Source organism: Corapipo altera, unplaced genomic scaffold, assembly GCF_003945725.1.
Source record: "Corapipo altera isolate COAL_440 unplaced genomic scaffold, ASM394572v1 68, whole genome shotgun sequence".
NCBI classification, from domain to species: Eukaryota; Metazoa; Chordata; class Aves; order Passeriformes; family Pipridae; genus Corapipo; species Corapipo altera.
In genome coordinates this window covers 5,623,818-5,649,133 of record NW_020884919.1, presented here as the reverse complement: position 1 = coordinate 5,649,133, position 25,316 = coordinate 5,623,818, and the positions used below count along the sequence as shown (strand labels likewise).

At 41.9% G+C, this 25,316-nt stretch overlaps 2 protein-coding genes across 3 annotated transcripts in view; one reads left to right on the top strand and one right to left on the bottom strand.

Annotated features, from left to right (window-relative positions):
• Positions 1-17,391, top strand: part of SPOPL (speckle type BTB/POZ protein like) — a 63,341-nt gene extending 45,950 nt beyond the window's left edge. Inside the window, exon 11 of the mRNA XM_027656227.1 lies at positions 17,328-17,391. Coding sequence (XP_027512028.1) covers positions 17,328-17,355 — 28 coding nt within the window. The 3' untranslated portion in view covers positions 17,356-17,391. The remainder of the gene's footprint in view (positions 1-17,327) is intronic.
• Positions 2,965-25,316, bottom strand: part of NXPH2 (neurexophilin 2) — a 38,287-nt gene continuing 15,935 nt past the window's right edge. For both annotated transcript variants that reach the window (XM_027656228.1, XM_027656229.1), the window contains exon 2: positions 2,965-5,815. In XM_027656228.1, coding sequence (XP_027512029.1) covers positions 5,072-5,815 — 744 coding nt within the window. In that variant the 3' untranslated portion in view covers positions 2,965-5,071. The remainder of the gene's footprint in view (positions 5,816-25,316) is intronic.

The following is a 25,316-nucleotide window of genomic DNA, read 5'->3' as shown; positions in this document are numbered from 1 at the left end:
CCACTGCTGCCCTCAGACTGTGTCCTGTGTGCCTTGTGCCCTGCTCCAATGGCCCAGTTCTGGGTGAGAGCCGTGAGTCCTGCCTGCTGAAAAGCTAAAAGAGACCACGGTCTCCCTGTGTGCTTCCCACATCGCTCCTTTCCTGGTATCCAGCTAGGAAAGGTGGCTGAACCTTTTGATTCGCACAGAGGAATGCTCATCACCTCTGAACCCTCAGAATTAGTCAGCTTCCTGTGTCTGGGCGAGGAATCATGGGTGTGGATTTTCCATAAAATGAAGAAAATACATTAAAATGTCCCTGAAGGAGTGGAATTCTTTTTCCTCTGTTCTGACTTGAGGACAAAACCAGAGAGCAGTGTAAGAGACTGACGTTGTTGGCTGTTCCATTACTGTTGAATAGGAAGATGCTGATGTTTTCTTTGGAATCTGTTTTAGAGTCCTACCACTGTTTATGCAGGTAGAATTTTTTCTTCCTGGAGTAAACTGTTTTCCTATGACCGTGATGGCTTTTTAATTGGGCTGCAGCTGGTGCTGGATTTGTGCTGAGCTGGAGACCGAATTACATCTTTAGAAAAAGCAATTTTTGTGGGTTTTTTTTGTCCCTCCCCCCCTTCAAAATTCAGTCTGGATGGCTGGTGTTCTTGCTTGAGAGTACCAACAGCTGGAGGCCTTCGTTTCCCGTCACTCCTGACTGCAGATCTGAACAGGTTTTGAAGCCCTGAGCTCAACAACCCACCAAGGGAAGTGTGTTTTGACATGAAGTGGGTTGTTTCATGACAATTCAACTCCTCTTTCGTAAACCCAATTTATTTGCCAGTTCTGAGAGAAGAATGCTGCTTCTGATGGGTGCTTGCAAGAGGTGTTTATGAGGGAGGGATGGGAATGGCAAAGTCTAGTTTTTCAAATGAGACACCCTACAGCTAAAAATCTACTTGATTGATGTGTGTTTCATTGAGCTACTTAGTGTATTGCAGCTTGTTATTGTCTTTTCCACTGTGCATATTTGAATAGAGACAGTGCTAATGACAAATCATTATTATACTATAAATAAAACATTATCCAGATTATGCTGGTCAACAGAGCATAAAACAAATAGCAAATTCTAATGTCCTTGAATTACAATTTAAAAAGGAAAGCAGCACTGGATGCTGATTTGCATGGAACACCTTTCCTAGTTGCTGTGAGAGTTTTTCCAGTTGCATCAGGATAATTCAGGGATTTGCTTGTTCAGCACTGCCCAGTAAATTCTCCCTAAAAAGAGCACACAACACTCAGCTCTGCTGTTTGCTGCCTTGCTGGGTTCTGTGGTACAGCATGGGCACCTCGTGTAAGGGCTCAGGGAGTGCCATGTGGGCAGAGAGCCCTCAGTGCCGGGGATCCAGTGACCAAGGCCGAGGAATTCATGGCAGGATCTGACCACTGGTGAGAGCTGCAGGGAGATTCAAAGGCACAAAGGACAAAATCTTTCAGGGGAAAAGGAAAACCAAACTAAATTACTTCCTTGTTCAAGGTGAAATGATTTTAAAAATATGGATTTGCACAGTCCCTGCAGCTCTGTACAGAATGCTGGCCAAAATAAAAAAGTTGATGCTTGTATGCATGTCATGAATGAGCTTTTTATTGGGATTTTTTTTATGAATATCCATGGATGGTGAGAAGAGTAGGGATATGTATTTACGAAGAAGTTTAAATACTTATTTAATGGATTTAATATGGGCTCCCCAGGGAAGTGGTCACAGCACCAAGCCTGCCAGACTTCAAGGAGTGCTTGGACAATGTTCTCGTGCACGTGGTGGGATTTTTGAAATTGTCTTGTGCAGGGTCAGGACTTGGACTTGATGATCTCTGTGAGTCTCTTCCACCTCAGATATTCTATGATTCTATGATATTTGCATTGATATAAATGTGTGCAAAACTATCCTGTTGAGATTTGTATTGAATATGGGATGTATATTAAAAGCTTCTAGATTAAGTTGCTGCTGTCATAAGTTGTCATTGCCCACTTGAAACTCTTTCCAAAAATGGTATTTAATCTTTGAAGGTTTTGATTTAAAATCCTTTGAATAAGAGCCATAAGAGGAACAGTCACTGAGATTTGAAACTTGCCTGAAGTAATCACCTGTTATACAGAAAAATGTTTTAAAAATTTGGCCTGTTCTGTGTGAAATGAAATCAAAGTTAGTTCTGTTTATATGGGAAGTGTGAAATTTGACCCAATCAAATCTGTCATTGTTGGACTGTGTTTTGCTTACTTTGCTTGGTGTGAATAATTTCTTCTTAATCAGATTTTGACTGCAATAAGATTGTAAGTGCTTTTTTTTGCAGTGACTTTCTCAAAACTGATCTCAAAAAAAATATTGCTTTGAAGTTGATTTGTACAGTATTGCGGTTGGAAAAAGCGTGGTGGGAAGTTCTCGGGTGTGATGGAGTTTGGTACCAAGGCTCCCTCCCTCTGCTCCTGCTCTGGCTGCCAGGCTGACTCCTTGAGCCAAGGCAGGAGAGCAGTGTGAGTTTCTTCCATCCTTTGTTTTCCTGAGGCCTGGAAACCTCAGCCTGGGAGGTGTCTGTGCTGCAGCCAGAGGATGTCTGTGGAGGAGGAGAATCCAGCTCCTGTTTCCATGTGAAACTGAGCAAGGGCTGAATCAGCAGTGGCCTGCTGTGTCTCCCAGCATGTTCCCGCTTGGGAATGTTGTCTAATTTAAACTAACCCCTTCACTTGCACAATTATTAAACAGTTCATGATTGTCTTCGTCAAAACATGCACTTCATTTCTCAAATATCACCTGAACACTGTTGAACTCTGCCCAGGCCTGCACACAGTTCACCATAGCACATATTTAAATACCTCCTAGAAAAACAAATTCCAGCTGGGGAAAAATGTTCAGTGACGTGTTGCTGTGCCTTTGTGTCTTTATATATGCAACATTTAAAAAAAAAAAAATCAAATAGGCCAGAAGCAAGTGCCAGATTTAGTAAACTCTCTTTATTTACATACAAATACATGTACACATATGTGCTGTATATGTACACATATTTAAGTGTATATACATACATGGTTTCCACATACTCTACAATAAATAGCATGTAGGGTTTTCTTTTAATTGCCTACAGTGCTGAGTAAAAATACATGGCAATAAAATCATGGCTTACAGCTAAGTTACAAAAGCACCAACCACTGAACTCGTAGCAATAAATCCAAGCTCATGTACAGCTGGAGCGAGGACACGCTATACAGAATACAAAGTAGACCAACTTGTAGGAATTGACAGGAATAGGCCAACTAAAAAAACATCATTATAGACCAGGAGAGACTCTGTATGAAGTAAGATGAAGGAAAACATTTAGATTATTGATCAAACTAAACCACACATTTAAATTTGTCACCTAAAGAGAAAAACAAATCAGCCAGTTAGTCGTATATTTTTAACAGAGTAATTTTCCTGTGAGTCTCTACCAAGGAAATCAGAATTAATCTCATGAGTGAGTCCTTCCAAGCTGCCATAGTCACTTGTCTATGTGCACATCACTCAAACAGAGTACTTTAATAGTGCTTTATTTAAGCCATGTGTAACTTCTTGAACCCTTCATGCAGGTCTGATTGGAGGCAATAAAAAGCACTTCCTCAGCCAGCTTCTTCCACAGTACCTGTGACATCAAACTGTCACAAAGGGCCATGAGAGCAAATTGGCAGCAGCAGCAGGATCAATACCCAGAGAAAGCGCGGGGGATGATGCTGGAACCTGCACTGCCAGAGCCAACTGCTGTTGACTGTGGTGGGACAACACCTGTCCTGTTGAAGCACAACCACAGCTGGACCAGCCCTTGTTCTAACTGCACTGGAGGGATTCTGTTCTGCACTAGGGGAAAGCCTGGCTGAATATTTATATTAATAGTTTGAAACCTGCTTTCTGAGGTGAAGATGCATAGATTTCTGTTGCTCTCTCTCTTTGTCGTGGCTGGTATTTTGACTCAAGGTGTGCAGTGCACTGCTAAGGAAGACAATTGGTGCCATGAAGCAGAAAGCTGCTTGTCATTTAGGTATCCTTGTGCTGTGATGTGTTTTCCTTGCTGCAACATATAATGCTAAGAGACTGGATAGCAAAATAATTGCTTCCTTTGCTTGGAAGTCAGCCCCTGTTACAGTCCTCAGACTTCATGGAATCACAGAATGGTTTGGGTTGGAAGGGACCTTAAAGATTATCTTGTTGCACCACGGGACACCTTCTGCTACACCAGGTTGACTTAAACAGAGATCACCCTTTTCCAAGGTATTTATATATTCTCTATTGCTGTAAAACTAGCACTGGTGTGTATGTGAATGTTTGAGAAGAATCAAAACCAGTGGTGAGCACAGAAGGAAGGAATGCACACCACAAGTGCACACCTGAGGGGTCTGAAAAACTAAAGCTCATCGATGTCTAATTACATCACTGCATATCCATGGGTAAGAAGGCTGAAGGAAGAACTACTCACTCTTCACTTCAATGAGTACCTACAGCTACCACAACTCATAAAAATGCAGATTCCTTTCCTTTTTTTTTTTTTTTTTGTCCTAGATTTAGCAATTCCTCTTAGTATTTGGACTTGACTACTTGAGCCCTCTCTGTAACATTCTTTATGAAATCAGTGGGAAAGCTGTTTATTTGGAGTTTCTATATGAGTAGCTGTGAGGCTGCTTCATCATTTGTTCTTTATATTGTCACCTAAAGTTCCCAATAAGAAATAGGATCCCGCTAAGTGCTGTCCAGTTTAAGTAAAAGACAACCTCTCTGCCATGAAGTAGTTTAAAAAAGTGACTTTCAAGATCAACGTTCATTTCAGACATAATTCTGTTTGATTTTTGTCACGTGCCTGCCTGGCAGTTCCCTTATGGATGACGACAAGAGCTAAAATGCAACGGTCTCAAATGAAAATGATTGTTACATAAACAGTTTGATTAGTTACGATACAGCACAAACACAGCTACAGTTTTTTAAAGACTTTTTTTTTTTAACCTGATAGGAAAAACATATTCTTCTCCAAAAGGTTAGTGGAAATGCTTATTTTTATGACTGATGCTGACTGCACTGTGTCAGCCGGAGGACAGGTACGGCGTCTCACTGTGGTAGTTGTAGTCAGGACAGACCTTCTGCACCAGTTTGTAATCGACGCTGTAGAAAGCGATGTAAATGCAGATGACCTTAAAGGGTTTGGAACACAACCAGGAGACATGGCTTTGGGTCTGCTCTTGGTAGCAGATCTTTGAAGGGTCGAAATTGCACAAGGCAGTTTTTTTAGCGCGGTCTGTTTTTTCGTACTCGATTCGGCAGTTGAAGGACTTGGATTCCTTGGTCTCCAGCGTTGACTGTGGAGATGGTTCAAACTCAACCACCTTGGAAGGTGGCACCAGGCTGACAGAAACATTCCCCAGACCTGTGGAGTTATGTCGGAAATAAACACTGAAGGTCCCATTGCCGTGATCGACGATTTTCCCCGTGATCAGGAGGTTCAGCTTAACAGTTTTGATGTTAGAGTGGAAATCGCCCCATCCAAACATTTTCTTGAATTTCCCAGTTTTTACTATAGGTCTGCGTTTAGTTCGTGCCAGAGATTCCTGAACCTCCGTGATGTTGGACAACCAATCCCAAAAGTTTTCTATGCTGTCTGAGTAGGACACCTGGCCATGTTTCAGTACTGGAGATGGCTTAACAAACAGGCGTAAGGGGTTGACCATCCTGGAGTGGACCACGTTGTCAACCAGTGTCTCTGCAGCATCCTTGTCTTCCCAGTCCAGCACGTCCGCAGCTTGTACAACCTGATTGACATCACAGAATACCTGTTTCAGAACAGAGAGAGGGAGTTGTGTAAAGTGTGAAAATAAAATGGTCGAGATAGAAAAGGAGCCATTAATATTTATTTTTACACCAGCAGGGTCTGTATCAGTCTAGTCACAGGTGGTTTACTGTAATTAGTAATTTCTACTGCCCTATGAAAGCTCAAGGATCTTACTCAAAATAGCCTGTAGAAGATACAAAAATCTCAACAGGAGCCATTCACTTGGGCAAATGAATAAACCTCTGGACAGGCTGATGGCTGTGATGTGCAACAGCAGACAGACACCCTCTGCTCACAGATTTGTTAGATGAAAACATGCCTGAAGAAGGTGGAAAACCTGAAGAGCAAAGTGGCCCATCTCCTAAAAGATGGAGTGAAATAGAAAAGTGGGATTTTCCATTCCCCTTTGTTTTTCTCCCCACTTAATCTCCCAACTGCTTCAGGCTTAAAATCCTGTTCTGCTGGAATAATTGTGTCCTGAACTGTTTAGTGTACATTTGTCTTTCTGGTGTTGCCTTCTCCATTTTTTCCAAACTTAGCCTGCGTGTTTGTGCTCGCAGCTTGACACAATAAAAATAATCATATTTTTGGTGTGCTGATTTCAGCTGCTCATCTGCCTGTGTTTAGCAAGGCCCAGCCTTCCAGAGGTGCAGAGCAATCCCAGGCGCGCAGAACAGCTCAGTTTTGGGAACCGTGACTAGGCTAAGCTAAGTCTGCAATTAGAAAGCAAAAAATTCCTTCTGGTAGCAACAGAATGGCCTTAGATTTCAGAGTTAAACATGCAACAACAAATTCCCAACTGAATGTAGAGGCACATTTCCCAAGTATATTCTTCCTGTTCACTCTGGCAGAGAAGTCCTGTTGAAAATGCAGAACTGGAGCATATGTTTAAGAGGTCAGAAGCAGGATCTGTGTTTCAACGGGCTTGAAATAATCATCTAACTTTTTAGGTTGAAATGGAAGCTTTGGAGAATGTGTTTTCAGGGTTTGTTGTCTTCAGGACTGTCCTACACCATCATCCTAATGGACAAAGAAAAACTCTTTCATCCGCAACTATTATAAAATATGTGAACAGAACAAAGAGATGCTTAAAATGGAAAGAAAAAAGGACAGTGTTGTCCTGCTCATGTCCTTCATGATAAACTGCTACTGCCCCTTCCTCCGGCAAAATGCTGCTCTTGCTTCATCATCGATCTGGCAGTGCCAGGATCCAGGTGGTGGATCCCAATATAAGTAACACACAGGATGGGGTTTTCAGTATCCAGTAGCAAGATTACGAGGTGGAAGTTTGCCTAAAGCAGTCGAAGCATTGAGCACAGACGCTGAATTACATGGGGTGGGATTTTGTGCTTCCTGTCTCACTAGGGAAACTGCAATGCTGGGCTTGCTTTTCCCTCTGCTCCTGATCCCAAAGGGATCTTCTGCGCCTCTAGTTCCTAGAAGTGTTCCATTTCTATAATATCCAACTCTTATTTCTATAAATTGCAGTTTTTCATTTAGTTATCTGGAAAAGATCAGAAACTCCAAAGCCTTTAATCTTCACTGGGGCCTGTTCTCCAGCAATAGACTCCAAACCAGAGCCCCAATCCACTTACCACATGTCCTTCCTGATCACCCCTAATGCAGTAATTAAGATTAAATTAAGAACAGTGGCAACGTTCACAGCTGGAATGTTGAAAGGCAGCAATTGCTGTTGCTAAATCATAGAATCACAGAATGGTTTGGGCCAGAAGGGATCATAAATATACCTCATTCGAACCCCTGCCATGGGCAGGGACACAGTCTGCTATCCCAGGTTGCTCCAAGCCCCATCCAACCTGGCCTTGGACACTTCCAGGGATGGGGCAGCCACACCTCTGGGCAACCTGTGCCACGGTCTCAGCACTCTCACAGTAAAGAATTTCTTCCTAATATCTAATCTAAACCTGTTCTCCTTCAGCTTAAGGTTATTCCACTTGTCCTCTCACTTATTTATCACTATAAATAAATCCATGGCTGGATGGAAATGCAGCGGTCAGGTGCGTCTCTGCAGAAATATGTTATTTCATTCCTCAGATTAAAAAGGAGGGAAGAAAAGACAACAGTGATCACTCTCAGCCTGAGACCTTGTATGTCAACTTTCTGCCTCTATCCTATATTTTTTTATGGCTGAGCTATGAACCTGGGAAAATAGGAGATTCTAAAGGAAACAGTGATAGATGCTGATCTGTACCGGCCCAAATAGCACTGTCATAATGATGCTGGGGGAAGCATCACTTCCACTGTGATGGTAAACTCCTGGTGAAGCTCTGCCGTGTTTATTTCTGTTTTTTCAGCCACTCTTAAGCCTGCACAAGCCCAAAATCAGCCTGGTGATGCTGAGGACAGCTGGCCACCCCCACTACTAGGAAAACCACTTCTCTGCTGCAAAGCAGTGACTGCTCAGATGAAGAAAGAAGTGCTTCACCCATCATTCACCCATCCTTCACCCCAAATCTGACCTGAGGCCTTGAGAAGCACAGAAAAGAGACTTTTCTGCTGCATTTCCAAATTGCAGTTGGGACCAGGGGCCTGGCAGTGCTGGAATATCAGAAACTTTCCTCCTTGTTTGCACAGCTAAATGATGTGCTACTTAAAATGCCATTCAAACCATGGGCACCTATAGCTGGTATTGCTGTTAGTAACTGAGCCATAGGAAAAGTGATTGGAAATTTTTAAGGTGAAATGATGTAGAAATGAAGCTGTTTGATTCACAGGAGGTTCTGGCTTTGCTTGTGTCTGTACCCAGCACTGACTGTCCTCTGGCAAGGGCACAGGAACACACTCAGTTGTCCTTCTGGGCTACTTGTCTTCTGCAATGTTTATTGAAATCCCTGCAATGGCTCTTTGGCTTTTCTCCTCTCGCCTTTTATGAGGAGATCTAGAGGATACTGAGTCATGTGCTACGGCTAATGCTCAATGTATGTCTCTTCAGGGGGCTCTCACTCCAAATGAGAAAGCAGGGCATTGCTTTCCCGACGGTGCTTTGCTGAAGGCTCTGATAGAAAAAGAAGAAATATGTGGGTATAAGGTCTGGGATGGCGGAAGGGTGGGAAACATCAATGCATGCTACAAGCAGGTGGGTTTGCCACGTCAATAACGTATTAGGACACAAGTATTTCAAAACCGTGATGGTGAAATTGCAGAGTTGCATTGTGCTAGGCTACTACTACTTTTATTTATGTATGTGTTACACCAAATGAGGTGTACTCATGGGATAATGAAACACACCCCCGGAGCTACAGTGACCTGGGCTATTTCACATGGCAATACAACAGCTTTCATAAGAGGGGAACATGAAATCATTGATAAGTTGAATTATAAGGACGTAATACTCCTGTTTAAAGCCCAGACAGCAATCACCAGCCACTGCTAAAAGTTGTATCTTACACTTAAGTATTTTTTTCCTCCTCCTCTTTGAACTACTTTTCAGGCTATGGGATTCTCCAATGTTGCGCAGCCTTAATTCTTGACTCTGATCCATCCTGGTGCTGTCTTGTTTCACTGATTTCATTAGAGGAGCGAGATTCCGAGGCTGACAGAGCTGTCAGCTCAGTGGGCTGCAGGGAAGGGACCTTGTGGGCTCCGGTGGTACATTAGTTGTGTTTTGCAAATGTTTAGTAAACAGGTGCCTAACAAAGAACCGCCCTGTTCTGCTCAGTGACTGATGCAGGAGCAGGAAGGAGGGGGCATTGTTCAGAAATGTGAGTAATAATTGTGCTTTTGTGATGTAAAACCTTTGTGGTGTGCAGATTTTTTTTTTCCCTGTTTTGAATAAACCTTTCTGCAGTATAAGAGAACCCAAAGGCCTTGATGGTCAGGTTTTGCTCCTAGCAAGGACAGGCCTATGCGCTTTGTTCATATGTTTATTCACGTTGCTTTAGCAATTTCCGGACAATAAAAAAAAATCTGTATTAAAAGAATGCAGCACATCCTGGAAAAAAAAATACTTCCTCAGCATCTTTCCATTTCACTATAATGCATCTCTATAGTGAAAAATATTGCTGGTAGGGTATTTGAAAAATACTAGCTCAGGGAGGTTAGTGTGTCCATTTAAATAGATGGCTACTGCTGGAGTTCTCCTCTGCTGCACCTGCATTTTCCCATTCCTTCCAAACCATCAATTTCCAAACAGAAGAAATCACCTAATCTTTTCCCCTATTACAGAGGCTGTAAAAGGGTACCCAGTTACCCTAAAATTTCCATTAGCCCACAGATGTTTTCCAGTAAGAAGCACATTCTGGGACCCATCCAGATGCACTGTATCCACAGCGTGCCTTGCTGTTTTCTTTTGCTATGTAAGCCACGAGAACAGCTCAAACCACTGTGATGTGGTTTATGTTTATGGAGTTTTAAACTTTAAACCTTTGTTTCTTGCTGTGCCCTTCTCTGAAAGGTGGTGATTACTCTTCAAAACCTCCCTCTTCCATGCATGATCCTGACCATGGCTAAGCCACACAGGGTTAAATAACATTTGCCATGAGATATTTTTTGAGAAATGAGCCTGCATTGTTGAGACACTGGTATCTATAAATGCTCTATTTTCTCTATTTGCCCAAATTTGGGTTCATTTGGAACTCAGTCCCATGTCCTTCTCTGTGGGCAAGGCTCTAAATAAAAGCAGGTGTCCCTGTGCAAGAGTTAATAGTTTTGATGCTTTGGGAATTTTATCCAGGTTATTCATCAATCACCAGCAATTATTCCTCTGGCTTCACCCCTGCCAGGAACCATTTAAAAACTCTTGGCAATTAGCTGAAATGAACCAGTCTGTTGGAATAAACAGCTCTGAAGCACCATTTGGCCACTCACTGGTGCTGCCCGGAGCTTTTTATCCCACCGCTGGAGAGGAAGGGGGTGGTGGGAGTGAGGTGGTGTTCAGTCACCTCCTCTTGCTCCCAGTTACACCAGTGAACAATTCATACTGGGGGACGATTCCTCTGCTGCTTCTGTGCCTGAGTGTCCCATGGGTTTATACTTGTGTCCCCTCTGCAGCAGCAGAGGACCCTTCTCTGGCTTCCCCGTGGTGATTTTGGAGCCTCACAGGCCATGAGGATAATGCAGCATCATCAAGCAGCTGCACAAAAGCCCCAGTTTGAAGGAGGTGCACGGAGGGGGAGAGAAATAATTCTGCTTTATCTGTTTGAAAATTCAGTGATTTCCACACATTTATCAAATATTAAATAATTTATGTCTTGACAGGCCTTATCAATTTTGCAAAGCACACACATTAACCAGATACAATGATCTCATATTAGCTTTTTCAGCATCTTATGCTGGAGCCCAGAAATATTAATAAAAACTCAGCCCATCATCAATTAAATGGAAAAAAACATAAAATTGTGTTCCATTATAGCCTCTTAGCCTTTTTTTTTTCCCCCAAGAAAATGATGACAGGTTCTAATAATTCATCACAAAAAGCTGAGCTTGAACTTTACTGATTATTAAATACTTTTTTTTTCCAAAGACAGAGGCCGTGGTGGGTTTTATGGCAGCAGATGTGATTGCTGTCAGGGATGCTTCGAGGAATTTGGGAGTTAAGCAACATCTTTCAGCAGAACTGTATAAAAGAAACATGTTTGTTCCATCAAGTCACAGCCCTATTTTTCAGGATGTTATCAGCCTGTGTGCTTTCATGATTGAAAGATGGATTAACTTTCATTTACCACTGCTGCTTCTGCTAGGAGTAGAAGCTGTGAATTAACAACTTAGGCTACCACGCAGAAAAATCCTTAATAATCCTCAATCTTCAGCTGCCCAAACACATCCTCTGGATTTTGCTTGGAAATTTTTAATTTTTGATCCTGTCTCCCCAAAATTCTGCTGGGAAGCTTATGGATTTCCCCTGAGAAAACAAAATTGTGTGGGTCAGCCTGCCCCAATATCAAGAAGCTGCTTTTCAATGAAGCAAAAAGGACAGGTTTCATGGGGCTTTGAGCAACCTGATCTAGTGGAAGGTGTCCCTGCCCATGGCAGGGGGTTGGAATGAGATGAGCTTTAAGATCCCTTCCAACACAAACTATTCTATGATTCCATAATCCACTGAGAGCTGGGCTGTGGGGAAGGACAGAGTGAGCAGGGATTTACTTTTGATCAAGTTTGAAAAACAAAAGAAATGACAAAAGACATCTCAAATGGGGGCTGAGCACAGGGTCTGTGTGCCCTACCTGGCTCTGGAAGCAGTGCTTCCAGCTTGCAACCTGGAAGAAAGGAGAGCTGTGAGCAGCACACAGGCACAAATGGGATTGGAATATGACTACTGGTCATATTCATGCTGATGGGGGTGGTGGGATGTGAATATCCAGAAGAGAGACTGAACCTTGTAACTAAGGATGCCCTCACTCCAGGCAACTGAAACACTTTCCTGCACTTGCACAACCTCTCCCTTGCTAAACTGTAAATAAACACCAGCAGGTTGTTGTGCCTGGCTTTCTCTCTCCTGTGGGCAATGATGGACTGTTTAAAATACTCTGGTGCAAAGATAAAATTAAGTCAGAAATTCAGAGTCCACTTGCTTGATTTCTGTCTCATTTCGAAACAGGTGATAAAGAGGGACTGTATAGTTCAGCATGACAAACTGAGCAAAGATATCCATATGGGGGGAAAACAGAACAGGGAGTCAGGAGTGCTGATCTCTGGACGGATGGTGGCAGGGTACTCAGACTTCTTGAAGTCCTCCAAATATATTAGTGAGGTTGTAATTTGAAAAGTTTTAAAGGCTCATACAGCTATTGCTACCTTTTTTTTTTTTTCACTCAGAAACCCCTTGTTCAATGACTAATATAATTGGATTACTTTAACAACTTTGCCCTGTCTCCTGTAGTTAAAACTATGACAAGCTGCTTCAGCAGAAAAGAAAGCCTTCATGATTGAACCTTGCAGCCCATTAAATTTTCTGCTTGTAAATAGAATCATAGAATCATTAAGGTTGGAAAAGACCTCCAAGATCATTGAGTCCAACCTTTGACCCAATACCACCACGTCAACTAAACCACAGCAGTAATCCTGCTAATGCATCCTACAAAGTAATTCCCCCTCTGCAGAGGGATGCTGTACTGGCATCTCCGCCGATGGAAGGGAAGTGATCATTCCTGTACCATGTCCTGCTACCCATGACTGGTGACAGGGTGTCCTCCAAAGCGTTGCTGGGGAAGTGTCCAAGTGGTGCAACAGGAAAGTGATGGAAAGAGAAGAAATGACAGACTAAACTGTGTATCAGTGTTAATATTCTCTGACATGTTGTCTGAAAGTCAACTAATACCGCTAAACAAGAGTACAGATTAAATACCTGAGAGACACAACACAGTAACACAGAATCACAGAACCGATTAGGTTGGAAAACCCCTCTGAGATCATCAAGTTCAACCTATGACCATTCACTGATCACTGATTTGTTTGACCAATGTCAACCAGACCGTGGTGCCAAGTGCCACATCCAGTCTTTCCTAAAACACCTCCAGGAACGGTGAATTTACCATCTCCCTGGGCAGCACATTCCAAAGTCTAATCACCCTTTCTCTGAAAAAATTCCTCCTAATATCCAACCTAAACCTCTCCTGGTGCAGCCTAATACTATGTCCTCTTTCCTACCACTTGTTACCTGGGAGAAAAGACTGACCCCCACCTGGCTACAACCTCCTTTCAGGTGGTTCTACAGTGTGATAAGGTCACTCCTGAGCCTCCTTTTCTCCAGGCTAAACACCCCCAGTTCCCTCAGCTGCTCCTCACAGGACCTGTGCTCCAGACCCTTCACCAGCTCCATTGCCCTTCTCTGGACTCTCTCCAGCACCTCAGTGTCCTTCCTGAATTGAGAGGTCCAGACCTGGACACAGCATTCGAGGTGTGGCCTCACCAGTGCCAAGTACAGAGGAGGAATCACTTCCTTAATCCTGCTGGCCACACTATTCCTGATCCAGGCCAGGATGCCACTGGCCTTCTTGGCCACCCTGGCACATACTGGCTGCTCATGTTCAGCCAGACACGACAATAAGGGTGAGCCTGAAGCTTTCCCTCGCTTTTAGCCTTTCAAGAGATTCAAACTGTCCTAGAAGGTAAGTCAGAAAACATAAACTGGAAGCATGAGAGCCAGTGTTTGACTCAGCACTATTTTCCCACTCTATAATATGGTGAATTTCCCCTCTGCTCTCCAGGTAGATGAGCAGGAAGCTGATGAAGGGCAGTTTGTGGTGCATGGCTGAAAGGGGCTCCTCAAAAGATCTGAGAGAGAAAGATCTGTCTGTATCTATATACGCCTAAAGGCTGGGGAGGGTGCAGGTAGAAATCTTTAGTTTAATGAGAATATGAGATGATAACATCCAAATAACCCACAGACAAACATACAGATCTAAAAGAGATATGCTGGGAGAAATATCCAATTCTGGATACAATTTATTTGCATATTTTTTAAACAAAACTTAGACTTCAAACTCAGTATTGTATTTTACAGAAAAAAAAAATCACTTGAAAATTCTCCAATTTGTACAACTAAGCAAAATAGTATTTTACTAAAACAGCACTTCAGTAAAGAAATAAAATTGGGAGGAAGAAGCAGCAGAAGAAAAGAGTGAAAATTAAAAATAAAGCGTCCAAAGATTTCCTGTTTCAAAAATGTATTTGTGGGAAGTATGTGCTGTCTTTCTCACAGCCCTGATGAGTAGTTTTAGGTTATCTGAAGTGTTCCCTCCAGCCTCAATTGGATAAATTGCTTAGAGCATAGATAGCTTTTAAATTATATCCATGAATTGAATTGATCTACCTTTTTGCTGAGAGAACAGAAAATTTGTTCTGAGAAATGTTTCTTGCCAAAAAATGTGTACCAGTTCTATTCTTGAAGACTTAAACTCTTAGGGTTTTTCCCCCTTAAATCTAAAACAGAGATATTTGAGATAAAAAATAGGTATCTTTTCTTTATGTTTGTGTAGGAGTAAGTCTTATAATTTTTTTCTGATATCACTAAGTAGTTTTACTCCTTTACTATATATGAGACATTAATTCTTTAAGGGTGGGGAAGTAATTTAAATGTAAACCTTTCTGTGAAATTCTGAAAAAAGTCTTGTATAAAAATATCTAATTCAGTTATGGTAGATACAGAAAGCTTAGATTATATATATATATATAAAAATAAAAATATATGTACATATAAATATATGTATATATAAATCTATATGAAATGTTCAAGAAGAATTTTTGGTTCCTAACAGGACAGGCAAGGCAATGCTGTGGTGGGGTGGGTGAGTATCCACCTGCCTGGCTACACAGTGTCCTGAACTATGTTAGTGATCAACTGTCCTTCAGTAAATAAACAGGTCTTCGAATCTGTGACATACAAATGGAGTGTTCTAGCCAGGAGGGACTTCTGAAGGACTTCTCCACAGAGACGTTTAGAAACTCTGACTTCAAAAATCATTATGCATTTATTTCCAGTGTAGTTTCTGACACTGGGAACTGAGAGGGAGAGGATGAAACCTGAGCTGAGCATACGGGTTCCTGTTAGGTGATGGCCTGTGTCTACTGGCTGCCTGAGCACATGTTAAGCCTGGTGTGGGGGTCACATTTCTTTTGGCAGGGGGCTTCACCTCTAGGTGCCTGTTCCTGCTCTCCACACACTCCTCTCCCTAGGCCTGGCATGACCGTGGTGTTTGATGCAGACCACCCCAAGTTACTTGTCTATATTTAAGAAGAAAACACAGTTCATGCTCTGTTAACATATATAAACCCCATTGATTCTCAGGTGTTTTTTCAGTCACCCTACACATTTCCTTGAAATTCAGGCTGTGCTCTTGCAATCTATTTTGAACTGAGCTTCACTACTATTTTTTATTATCTAGTACATGCATTATCTTAATGGGACTGAGACTTGTCCTTTTAGGATGAAGGTCTGGCATTTAGTTACTTTTAGCAGACATTTAGAAGACATTCCTATTCACCTGGAAAGCCTGTGAGATGTCCCAGGTGTTTTCAATCTCCCCTGAAGTCACTCTTCCACTTGCAGGTGCTGCTCATGGAATCATTTAAGTTGGAAAAGACCTTTAAGATCATCAAGTCCAAACATTAACCCAGCACTGCCAAGCCCCACTAAACCCTGTCCCTAAGAACTGAGGCAGCTTGTAGGGGCAAAACCCAAACCAGCCTCTTCCTGCAGATGGAAACGGGAACACTCAACCCCTTTGCCAAGACAGTGCCTGCTGACCAGCCGTCTGTTGAACTTTACAGTTAATAATTTCCCCTCCTGCTTATTTCTTTAATGCCTGGGAGATTTCACTTTACGTTTGCTGAGATCAGTTCATTAAAATACTAATTTCAAGCGGTAATTATCTGTTGGTGAGCGCTGCCGGTGGAACCAGCGGTAGCACTGATACGCTCTCAGCTGCAGGAGAGTTCACAGATGCTCAGGTCCCTGGAAGCTCTGAGCAGGAGTCACTGTGGTGCTCAGCTGGAGGCAGGCTGGCAAGGATTTTTTTTGGGGGGGAAATGTTTTAAGAATCATAGTTAACCATTAGGGCTATTTTATGTGGCAGGGAAAGTGCATTTACAGAAAACTGCTGTATCTGTTAGAAATGAACCTAATTTTACTGAAGGTGTCATGAGGTTTTGTATGCCTTGTAGAGTTTAAACTAAAAATCAATTACGGAACAGCCCTTAATCTCCTCTTTGGAGTTGATTCATATTTGGATGTGGACTCTGAGACCCCCATGACCTCCCTCCTCGCTCAGTATGGCACAGCAAAGGCTGGATTTTCTCTCTTCCTACTCACGTGCCATTATTCAATTTTTTACTGCATTATGAAGAGGAGAGTTTTAATAATCGAGCCAGATTAAAAGAATAAAAGGATGCTTCTGACGAGTTACAAACAGAGAGAGGCTGTGCATTTCTAGCAGATTTCAAACTCAGTATTATTACAACATGTAAGAGATGATTAACAAAGAAAAATATTACAGTTATCTACTCCCTTTGAGAGCCTAACTAATGAACCTCTACCAGCTGCTGTTGAAAAATCAGTAACACTATCACTATCAATTTCAAGACAAAGCACAGCTGACAGATGTTTGAAGTGATAAATCAGACTGCACAAGGATTAAAATAACAAGCCCCAAATGGCCTTTAAAAGACAAAGGTGCTGCAGTGAACTATTTTCAGCCACTTTGGATCCTGTCAAAAGTTAGATCACTGATACAATTATCTTGCAAAACAGTAATGGCCAAAGTAATATGTTATGAAAAATCTAACAATGGTGATACTCGAGCCAAGATTTTGAAAAGAACAGGCTTGATACTCATTTGTGATTTTAATGGTAGAACTGAAAATGCTGTGCTACCCTTAATACTTCTTCTGGGAATGAGTGATGAAAAGTATGTGCTGGGCTGAAGCATAAAATGTAACTGAATTGCATTCTTGTACATTTTAATTAATCCTGTTTTAAAGCAGGAAGTTACATTTTAATAGGCAATGAACACCATTATTTAAATAAGGCATAAGATTTTTGTGTTGCTTCACTGCAGGCTGCATTTCCTAACAACCTGCCAGTGACACGATGGAGATAAAGAGCCCATTCCTGAAGAACAATGTGTGTGCTTCCAGACTCCGCTGCCTTTAATGGGAAACAACTGTAACAAGGGGAGAGAGCAGAAACAAATCCCTAGTTTCTGAACTTTGCCTCAGCTTTCACTGTTAAGTGCACCTTGTCAGAAGGCATGTTTCCTCCCTAACCCTCTGTTAACCCTATGGTATTTATGAAATAAAAATGCTAGAAATGCTGTTAGAAATGCTCTGTTTAAAGCATTAAAGTTGCAGGTATTTTCCTGGCACCACTCTTGGCTCAGGCAGGGTCACCACAGAGCTCAGCATGGGAAGCTCCCATTGGAAAAGAGCTGCCCCTAGTGATTATCACTGACATATCAGGAAAGCTGTGCTCACTCCAAGTTCCTGGGCACGTTCCTGCTGAAGAACCTGTTAGCTGGGTTATCCAGTGGCTCTTGGTGATTTCTCCTGACTCCTCGTGCTCTTTGTGTATGAATGTATCCAAGAGTCCATCAGCTGGACGGGGGGGGATTGACTAGTAGTCTCAAGTTAAAAGCTTTCTTCCAGAAAACACATTTTGCAGCTTACTTCAAGGATAGTGTTCCTTCCTGGAAATCCTACTGCCCACGTGTGCTTTTGTTAATGTACCCAAGCTGTGGGAGCTGCTGGGTACATTCTTGGCATCTCACTAAGAAAAATATTTCTGCTTATAAGCTTTGTGACAGAAACACGTGGGAAGTGCACGAGTACACTGGATTGCTGCGGATACAGAGGGAAGAGGCGAGTTACCCCTCACCAAGAAGTGCTGTGTCGTGGGGTCAGGCTGCCTGGGGAGGGCCAGGGCTGAGGCTGCTTTGGAGATGTGGGGGTCACACACTGGGGAGAAGCTCCTCCACTTGTGCCTTTTCAATGAGGTGGAGGCCCTTTGGGAAAAGCCTGGAGGTGAGCATCTTCCCAGGACTGTGACGAAACCCATCCCTTGCTGGGAGGTCCAGGCAGCCCCTTCTCGCTGCCTTTCCCCTCCTGCTCCGGACGACACCATCGCACCAGTTTGGGATGAAGGCAAGGCTGAGGTTTGTCCTCCTCCCCAGCCAGTGTGGAAGCTGGGGCTGGGCTGGAGCTGCCTGTCCCCCCCATGGCTGCCAGGGGAGCAGTGCCATGCTGGTTCACAGCTTCTCCCCTCCCCGCCTTACGTGTGGAAGGCCACGGCAGTTTTCTAAATTAAATTAAAATCTTTTTCCTTTTCAAACTACTTAGCATGGGGTAGCACACTGGGGCACTTGGAGATATTTCACTGCTGCCTACACAAACGCATGCATGCTGCTTTCCTAAATGAATTACTCTCTTAAAGAAGAGAAAGTCATTGACTGAAGCTGCCTGATTATTAAGTTTTAAGGTGAAACAATATTAGCCTTTGCCTAACAGCAGCCAGCCACGCCTGCAGCCATTGTGTACTGCATAATGGTGTACTAACAGTGACTTCATACTGTAAGGTCCTATTGAAACCCAGTTTTAATCCCTTTTAATTTATTCAGCCATCTTTGTGTCCCCAAGAAAAGGAAAAACAGAATTCCTTTCAGCTTGAATTTGGTTGTACTTCAAAGATTGGGAGAACAGTTTGAGATTAGTTGGTCAAAGCTTCCTAAAATACCAAGATCTTTCTTAGCTTTTTTTTTTTTTTTTTTTTTTTAGCTATTTATCAATTAAAAAACTCAGGATTTCTGACTTATTTTTAAAACAAAAACCCCCCACCATTATTCCCATTCAATACCAGTGAGTGGTACATGAAATGTTAATTCCAAAATGAAATGATAGGTTTGAAACACTTTAAAAATGACAAGGTTTAAATTTGAAATTCGATCACCATGTAAGTTTTAACAGGGCTTAATTAGAAATTGGTCAGTCATCTATCCTGACATAATAAATCTGTGACTTGGGTTTACAAAAGGGAGAAGAGATGAGTTTGATATCTAGTTTGCCTGGAAGAATGTCATAACACAGGCCTGGTTTGTTCCCCTGCAGGAATTTAACAAGATATTTAATATCTAGGATCTTTGTATATGCACTGTAAGAACAGAAACAGGATCTGAAGACAGAAAGGCACAGATCAGATGAAAATGTTATGTCCTAGCACAATAGGAGTTAATACAAATTGCTGTCATTTGCATGCAAAAATATAATTTCAAACCTATTTGCTCCACACGCACTGTATCTGTATCAAACAAGAAGGGAGCACATTCAACACATCTTTACATCTTACAGTCTCTCTTTCACTGTGAATTACTTTGCACATAACCCCAAGTATTAATTTGGTCTCATTCCACGATGCATTTGATGCATTCCAATTGGCATATAAAGAATAACATTTCCAGGTTGTGGAAAAGAACTGTACTAGCAGGGTGCTTGCAGTTGGTGAAACAAGCACTGATGGCAGATAAATCACCTGCAGGAGGGCTGGGGATGAGGGAAATGGGACTTTAGCATGTTGGTTTTAAGGCACACGTCTGAAACACACACCCTAGAAAATGTACAATCCTAGAAACAAGATAGAAGGAAGTGTTCTCTTTGGATGCAGACTAAAGGGGTCTTAGAAGAAAGGCTATATAAAAGCATAACCTGAAAAGTCTTCCCTTAAATGCAAATAATGCAAACTAGAATGCAAGTATCAGTGGATTCATAGGCTGTAACAGCCAGCTGGATCCCAAACCTGCAAACCCCCCCAGAGGCCTTGATATGAGGTTGGTTTAGATAAGCATTCTGTGAGAAATCTCAGCTCCGTTGACTTATTTGTCTTTACTCACAGCAGACATTCTTTTCCCAAAAGTTTAGATAATCATAGAATCACAGAATGGTTGATGAGGTTGGAGAGGACTTTAAAGATCATCTAGTTCCAAAACCCCTTGCCATGATCAAGGACACCTTTGCTGGATCAGGATGGTTCCAGGGGTACTACTGTCCACATTCCTCTACTAAGAACTCATTAGACTTCCCTGCTCCAGGACTTGACCACGCAGGGTAACAAAACCAAAATGTTCCTTATGCACCTTGGTGTTCAAATTTCTTTGGAGATTTTTCTTTTTCAGTTGACCACAGTCTTGACCTCCCTTGCAGGTAATGAATCTGCTTCCAAAATAGACTTTTCTAATTTAAGGTTTACTCTGAAAATATCCACTCTGTAGTAGTCACTATGTAGTGGGTAGTCACTCACTATGTTTTAAAAAGCAGAATAAACCAGTTCAGAAGGATTCATGATTGCTAATAAGACCTGTATTCACTGCTTCATTCATGCACTGACTGAACAGATGTAACACAAAATAAAATCTTTTTCATCAAATTGCCAAATTCTGAGTCTGTATGAGAAACCTAATCACTGGCCATGAATGGGTTTGGGAATGAGTGTTAACAGGTGCCCTGAGTAATCTCAAAACCCAAACACACTGGGGGTAGGAAGAGCAGGCTTTTAGAGCAGGAGATATGAGATGTGAGCTGATAAGGAGAAGCTACAAGAACTTGTGATGCCTAAGTGATGCCAGGCTTAAAAAGCCACACAATCCTTCTTGTCTCTAATGTGTGTTTTCACACGGATTGTGGAGATCAAAGAAGGAAACAAATCTAAATGTAACTGCTGCCTAGACCAAAGCTGGTAATAGGCTTGTGACAGACATAAAAGCAGCTCTGCTGTAAATGTTTTAAAGTGCCTCCTGTGGATACAAAAGGTGGTTCTACAGGGACAGGAAGTAATCCCCTGTATTAAAATTTAATGTGTTGCCCTATGTGATCAATTACAAAGCCTATAAATATGTATGTGCATGACTGAATCAGTAATAAAAATGTGATTTTATAAATCTCTGAGTCTCCATGTTCAGGCCAGCAAACTTGTTACATCAAATAGCATTACAACTTCTGATACCTATGGAAGAGCCAGTTGCTTGTGATGAACCATTTCAGGAAGGGTTTGTTTGTCTGTTCTACCTGCCTGCAATGCTGCAGGGATAAGGATGAAGGGAGCTCAGCCCTGTGCCAATTCCTTGTGTGTCTGGATCGTCCACTGGTACAAACTTAATCTGGACCGGACATGACCATCAAATTCACTAGAGTATATGCACAGTAGTCTGTTACAGATTTTGGCTCAGAAATTTGTGCATAAGTCTGGTTTCCCTGTTCTTGGCTGGGTTTGAAGCTGGGAACCTTCCAGCTCCTGTTGGAGGCATAGCAGCTTCTCCTGTTCACAAGCCACGCATGGAGGAGGGCATGGACTCACAGTAGAAACAAGGATCGCTATCACCTATGTTCAGAGAACAAGAAGCTTGGATATGTTACTTCACTGAACAGAGAGCTAATATTTCCATAACAAGCTCCAGAAGAGAAAATCTTGGCAGATGTCCTTCCAGCCAGCAAAGGGCAACACCTCATTAAGTGTAGATAAGATGTACATGGCTCGTGCTCGACTTCACTTAGGGTTCAGATGAACTTCAGCAGAAACTCTTAGAGCTGAATATGGATTGAAATGTCTAAACAATTTTGATGTTCAGTTCATTGCTGCTCAATACTCAGCAGGAGATGTTTTCTCTGGAGTGCCAACAGCATGCTTCCCTCAGCTGCTCTTCTCCATTTATCTTCATGGTCAGCACACAGGAAAAATGCAGAACAGATTGGAGGGAGGAGGAGGGTCACTACGCTTCTTGTTTGCACCTCTATCTGGATTGGGGTGCTGATTTCCTGGCCTTGTAGCCAGGCCGTGATGCTCCCACCACTGTTCAGTATGAGAACTGCTCCTGCTCTGGTCTAGATTTGGGAACAGGGTGTCCATGACATGCCAGCAGGTTCCCTGCTCATTGTATTCCTCCCCGATGCCGTCCCACCTAGTGCTGTACACTGGGAGCACATCACTAATACCAGGCTCTGCATTAAAGACAGCCAGTCTCCTCTTCTGTGCCCTGGCTTGCCATGGAAACCCTCTCCTTCCCCAGGTGAACTGGCATTCAGCCACACACACACAAAACTGAGGGAAAGCATTCAGTTTGGAAACATGTGAGTATTAAAAGGTCAGATCAAGTCTGATGTTCTGCGTTAAGAGATATACTTGATTTCCTCTATGTTAAGTCCAAAGCTAAATGCACTATGTTTGGGTCATTTTTAGTAATAAAAATCTTGTCTTTTACATGACAAGATTTGTACCAGGAAAATATTCCCTGCCAGAAGTCAGACCAATGCAAACATCCATAGGTTCCAGTAAGAAATAACTGGAAAGCACCTTGGCTGCAGATTTAACTTCTCCTGTCTGATAGCTACAGTCTAAAAACGTGCAAATAACTGATACATGTGATTGTGACAATTGTAAGACCAGGTAGTCCTGAGAGAATATGCTGTGTTGCAGAGAATGGCTAAACACTGCCTTTGGCTTTGATTATTTACATTATGTGATAAGTGAATGAACAAGGTACATGTGGTTTTTATTGCTCCACCCATGACTTCATGTGAGCATCTCTTATTTTTTTTTGCTGCTGCTAATATTACAATTAAACCTTGCTATATGGTCTGGGAATGTATAAAAAACCTTCTCAGCTGTGCTGCACAAAATACTTCTTACGGAACTATTCCTTTTCTGATTTCCTTAGTGCCTACATTATTTTCAGAGCAAAAAAAACTCCGGGTAATCAAATCACACGACCTACAAAAAGAGTGAAAAACAGGGCCTTGCTTGCTCCCAGAAGTGAGGAAATGTAGTGTTAAGACTTGAAACTCATTTCCAATTTTCTCTGTTCATACTGTGGTCTCTAAACAGCACATTATCTCACACACCAGATGTGCAGCAGTATCTAGGTACTACAGGGTGTGATAAGTGTGGAATTTCAGCCCTATTTCTTCTTTTATGTTGTAAGTCAAATCCTTACTCTGATTTTAATTTAGGGTTTTGTCTTGTTTTCTGAGTGCTTTGGGGGGTGGGACAGAAGTGGGGAGTTTGGTGCTCAATTACAGAAATGGAAAAAGAAATCATTGGGGACTCAGAGTATTTTAGCTTAACAACACAAGAGAAATCAGCTCTCACACCTCTAATTTTATTTAAATTGGTGTAAAACTAGAGTGTAGAAACAAGCTGACGTGATTAACTCCACTTAAGAGGAATTTGCCCACAAGAAAGCAGTCTCTTGGCTGGCACAAGCTGCATTTGGAACTGAAATAAAATGGAGAGATCTTAAAAATTTGAACAACTGTCAAGTACCATTCTAAAAATACTATTTGGATATTAAGTAATTTGAACACATTACAATAAATAACACTGCTACTTTTGTGTTACTAAGATGTTCAATAATAATAATAATTATAATAATGTTCTGTCTCAGCTGAGAGGTGGTGACCCCATAAAGCAGTCAAATGATGTTGCAAATGCACGTTTTTCATATATAAGTAATCATCCAGGAAATAGAGGAAATAAAACTTTGCACCAGGATGAATAGAAAACTTGGATACAGCATGGTAATTTTCTGGTATGTTAACAGCATTTGGGAGCTTGGAAGGTGAGAGTTTAAGCTGAAGGGAAAAGGGAGGCCACGGAGGAAGAAAATGAGCCTTATTCTTCAAGGCACATTTTTGTCTTGACGTTTCTCCAAGAAAGTTTCTTTACCTTCCAGGAGTCACCAAGTGCTCTTTGGATTCAGAGGAAACTTCTTGCTGGTTTCTGTGGGCTTTGTCTGGGGCCCAATGCCTGAACATCAGCTTGGGTTCTGGGGAAGCTGAAAAGGTTTGGTTCCTTGCAGGACCAAATGGCTGCACACCTCTAAAGAAGCTGAGCATGATGCTCAGTGCTTCCAGTCATCCACAAATGAATGAGCTAATTAAATTTTTTTTTTTTTTTTTGGTTTGCTATACTGCATAGTCCAATTAAGTTGCTAAGCCAATCATCTTGAAATAAATCAACCATATTGTTACATAATTCTTCTTAACAAAGAGAGATGTCATTATGCGAACTGGGTTCTAAGGGTGCCAGATGCTCCTAAACAGGGAGTCTAATTTATTTGGTTGATTTTAAGAAGCGACTCATTCATGTGTGATAGATTTTGTCATCCAAAATGCTAATTCTTATTTGAGTTTAAAGTAGATTTCTGTCTCTCTCATACATAAATGAGAGCACACAAGAGCTAAATATGGACACTCCTTAATTCTCCATCACACAATCACATAAAAATCTTGTCTAAAAAATACTGAATAAATGTCCTTTTTAAGACAGTTAATAGGATTGCAACAGAAAAGAGGCCGAAACCACATCTCAAAATAATTGTACCAGATGTGTAGAAAAAACATATGATCTTTGAAAACAAAGCTTTTGCTGAAGAAAGAGAATATACTGAAAGGTTAGCACTGTGTAATGGGAAAAATGTAATGAAGTGGGTTCCTGGCCAGCCCATAGTGCTGCCCAGTAATTGTGCTCAGCCCTGAAGGAGAGCAGAGCAGGCTGACAGTGGGCTCAGAGTCTCTGGCAGACTGGGAAACCTAGTTCCCTCTGTAAAAAAAAAACAAAAAAAGGAAAAGATTACATGCTTTAGATTTGATTAACGTTTCAAGGATACTATTAAAGGAGATGGGCAGTGGAGATGTTCCCTTCAAATGCTGCCAGTGACATCGGCTCCTCCAGAGAAGAGCATACTGCACACTTCTAACACAGTAATCAAGCAAGCCTGGCTTTATCCTTCTGCCCTTGGTTAATGCTCTTTTTTCTTTTTTCTTCCAGAGAGAAGATTATAGAAAACAAAAAATGTGTTGGTTGTTTTTTGATAGCTTCATTGGAGGGTTGAATGAGTCACACAAAAGCCAAGCTTTGGGTGACGGTCCTCTCCTAACCATCGTCCAAGGGTTTCCTGAAGAAAATGCTACTGACCATTAGTAATCTGCACCCCTTGGAGATGCAGGATGTCAGAACAGCACTGAGAAGAAAGAAATGGGGATTACTGAATGTTTTCTGTGCACCTGTG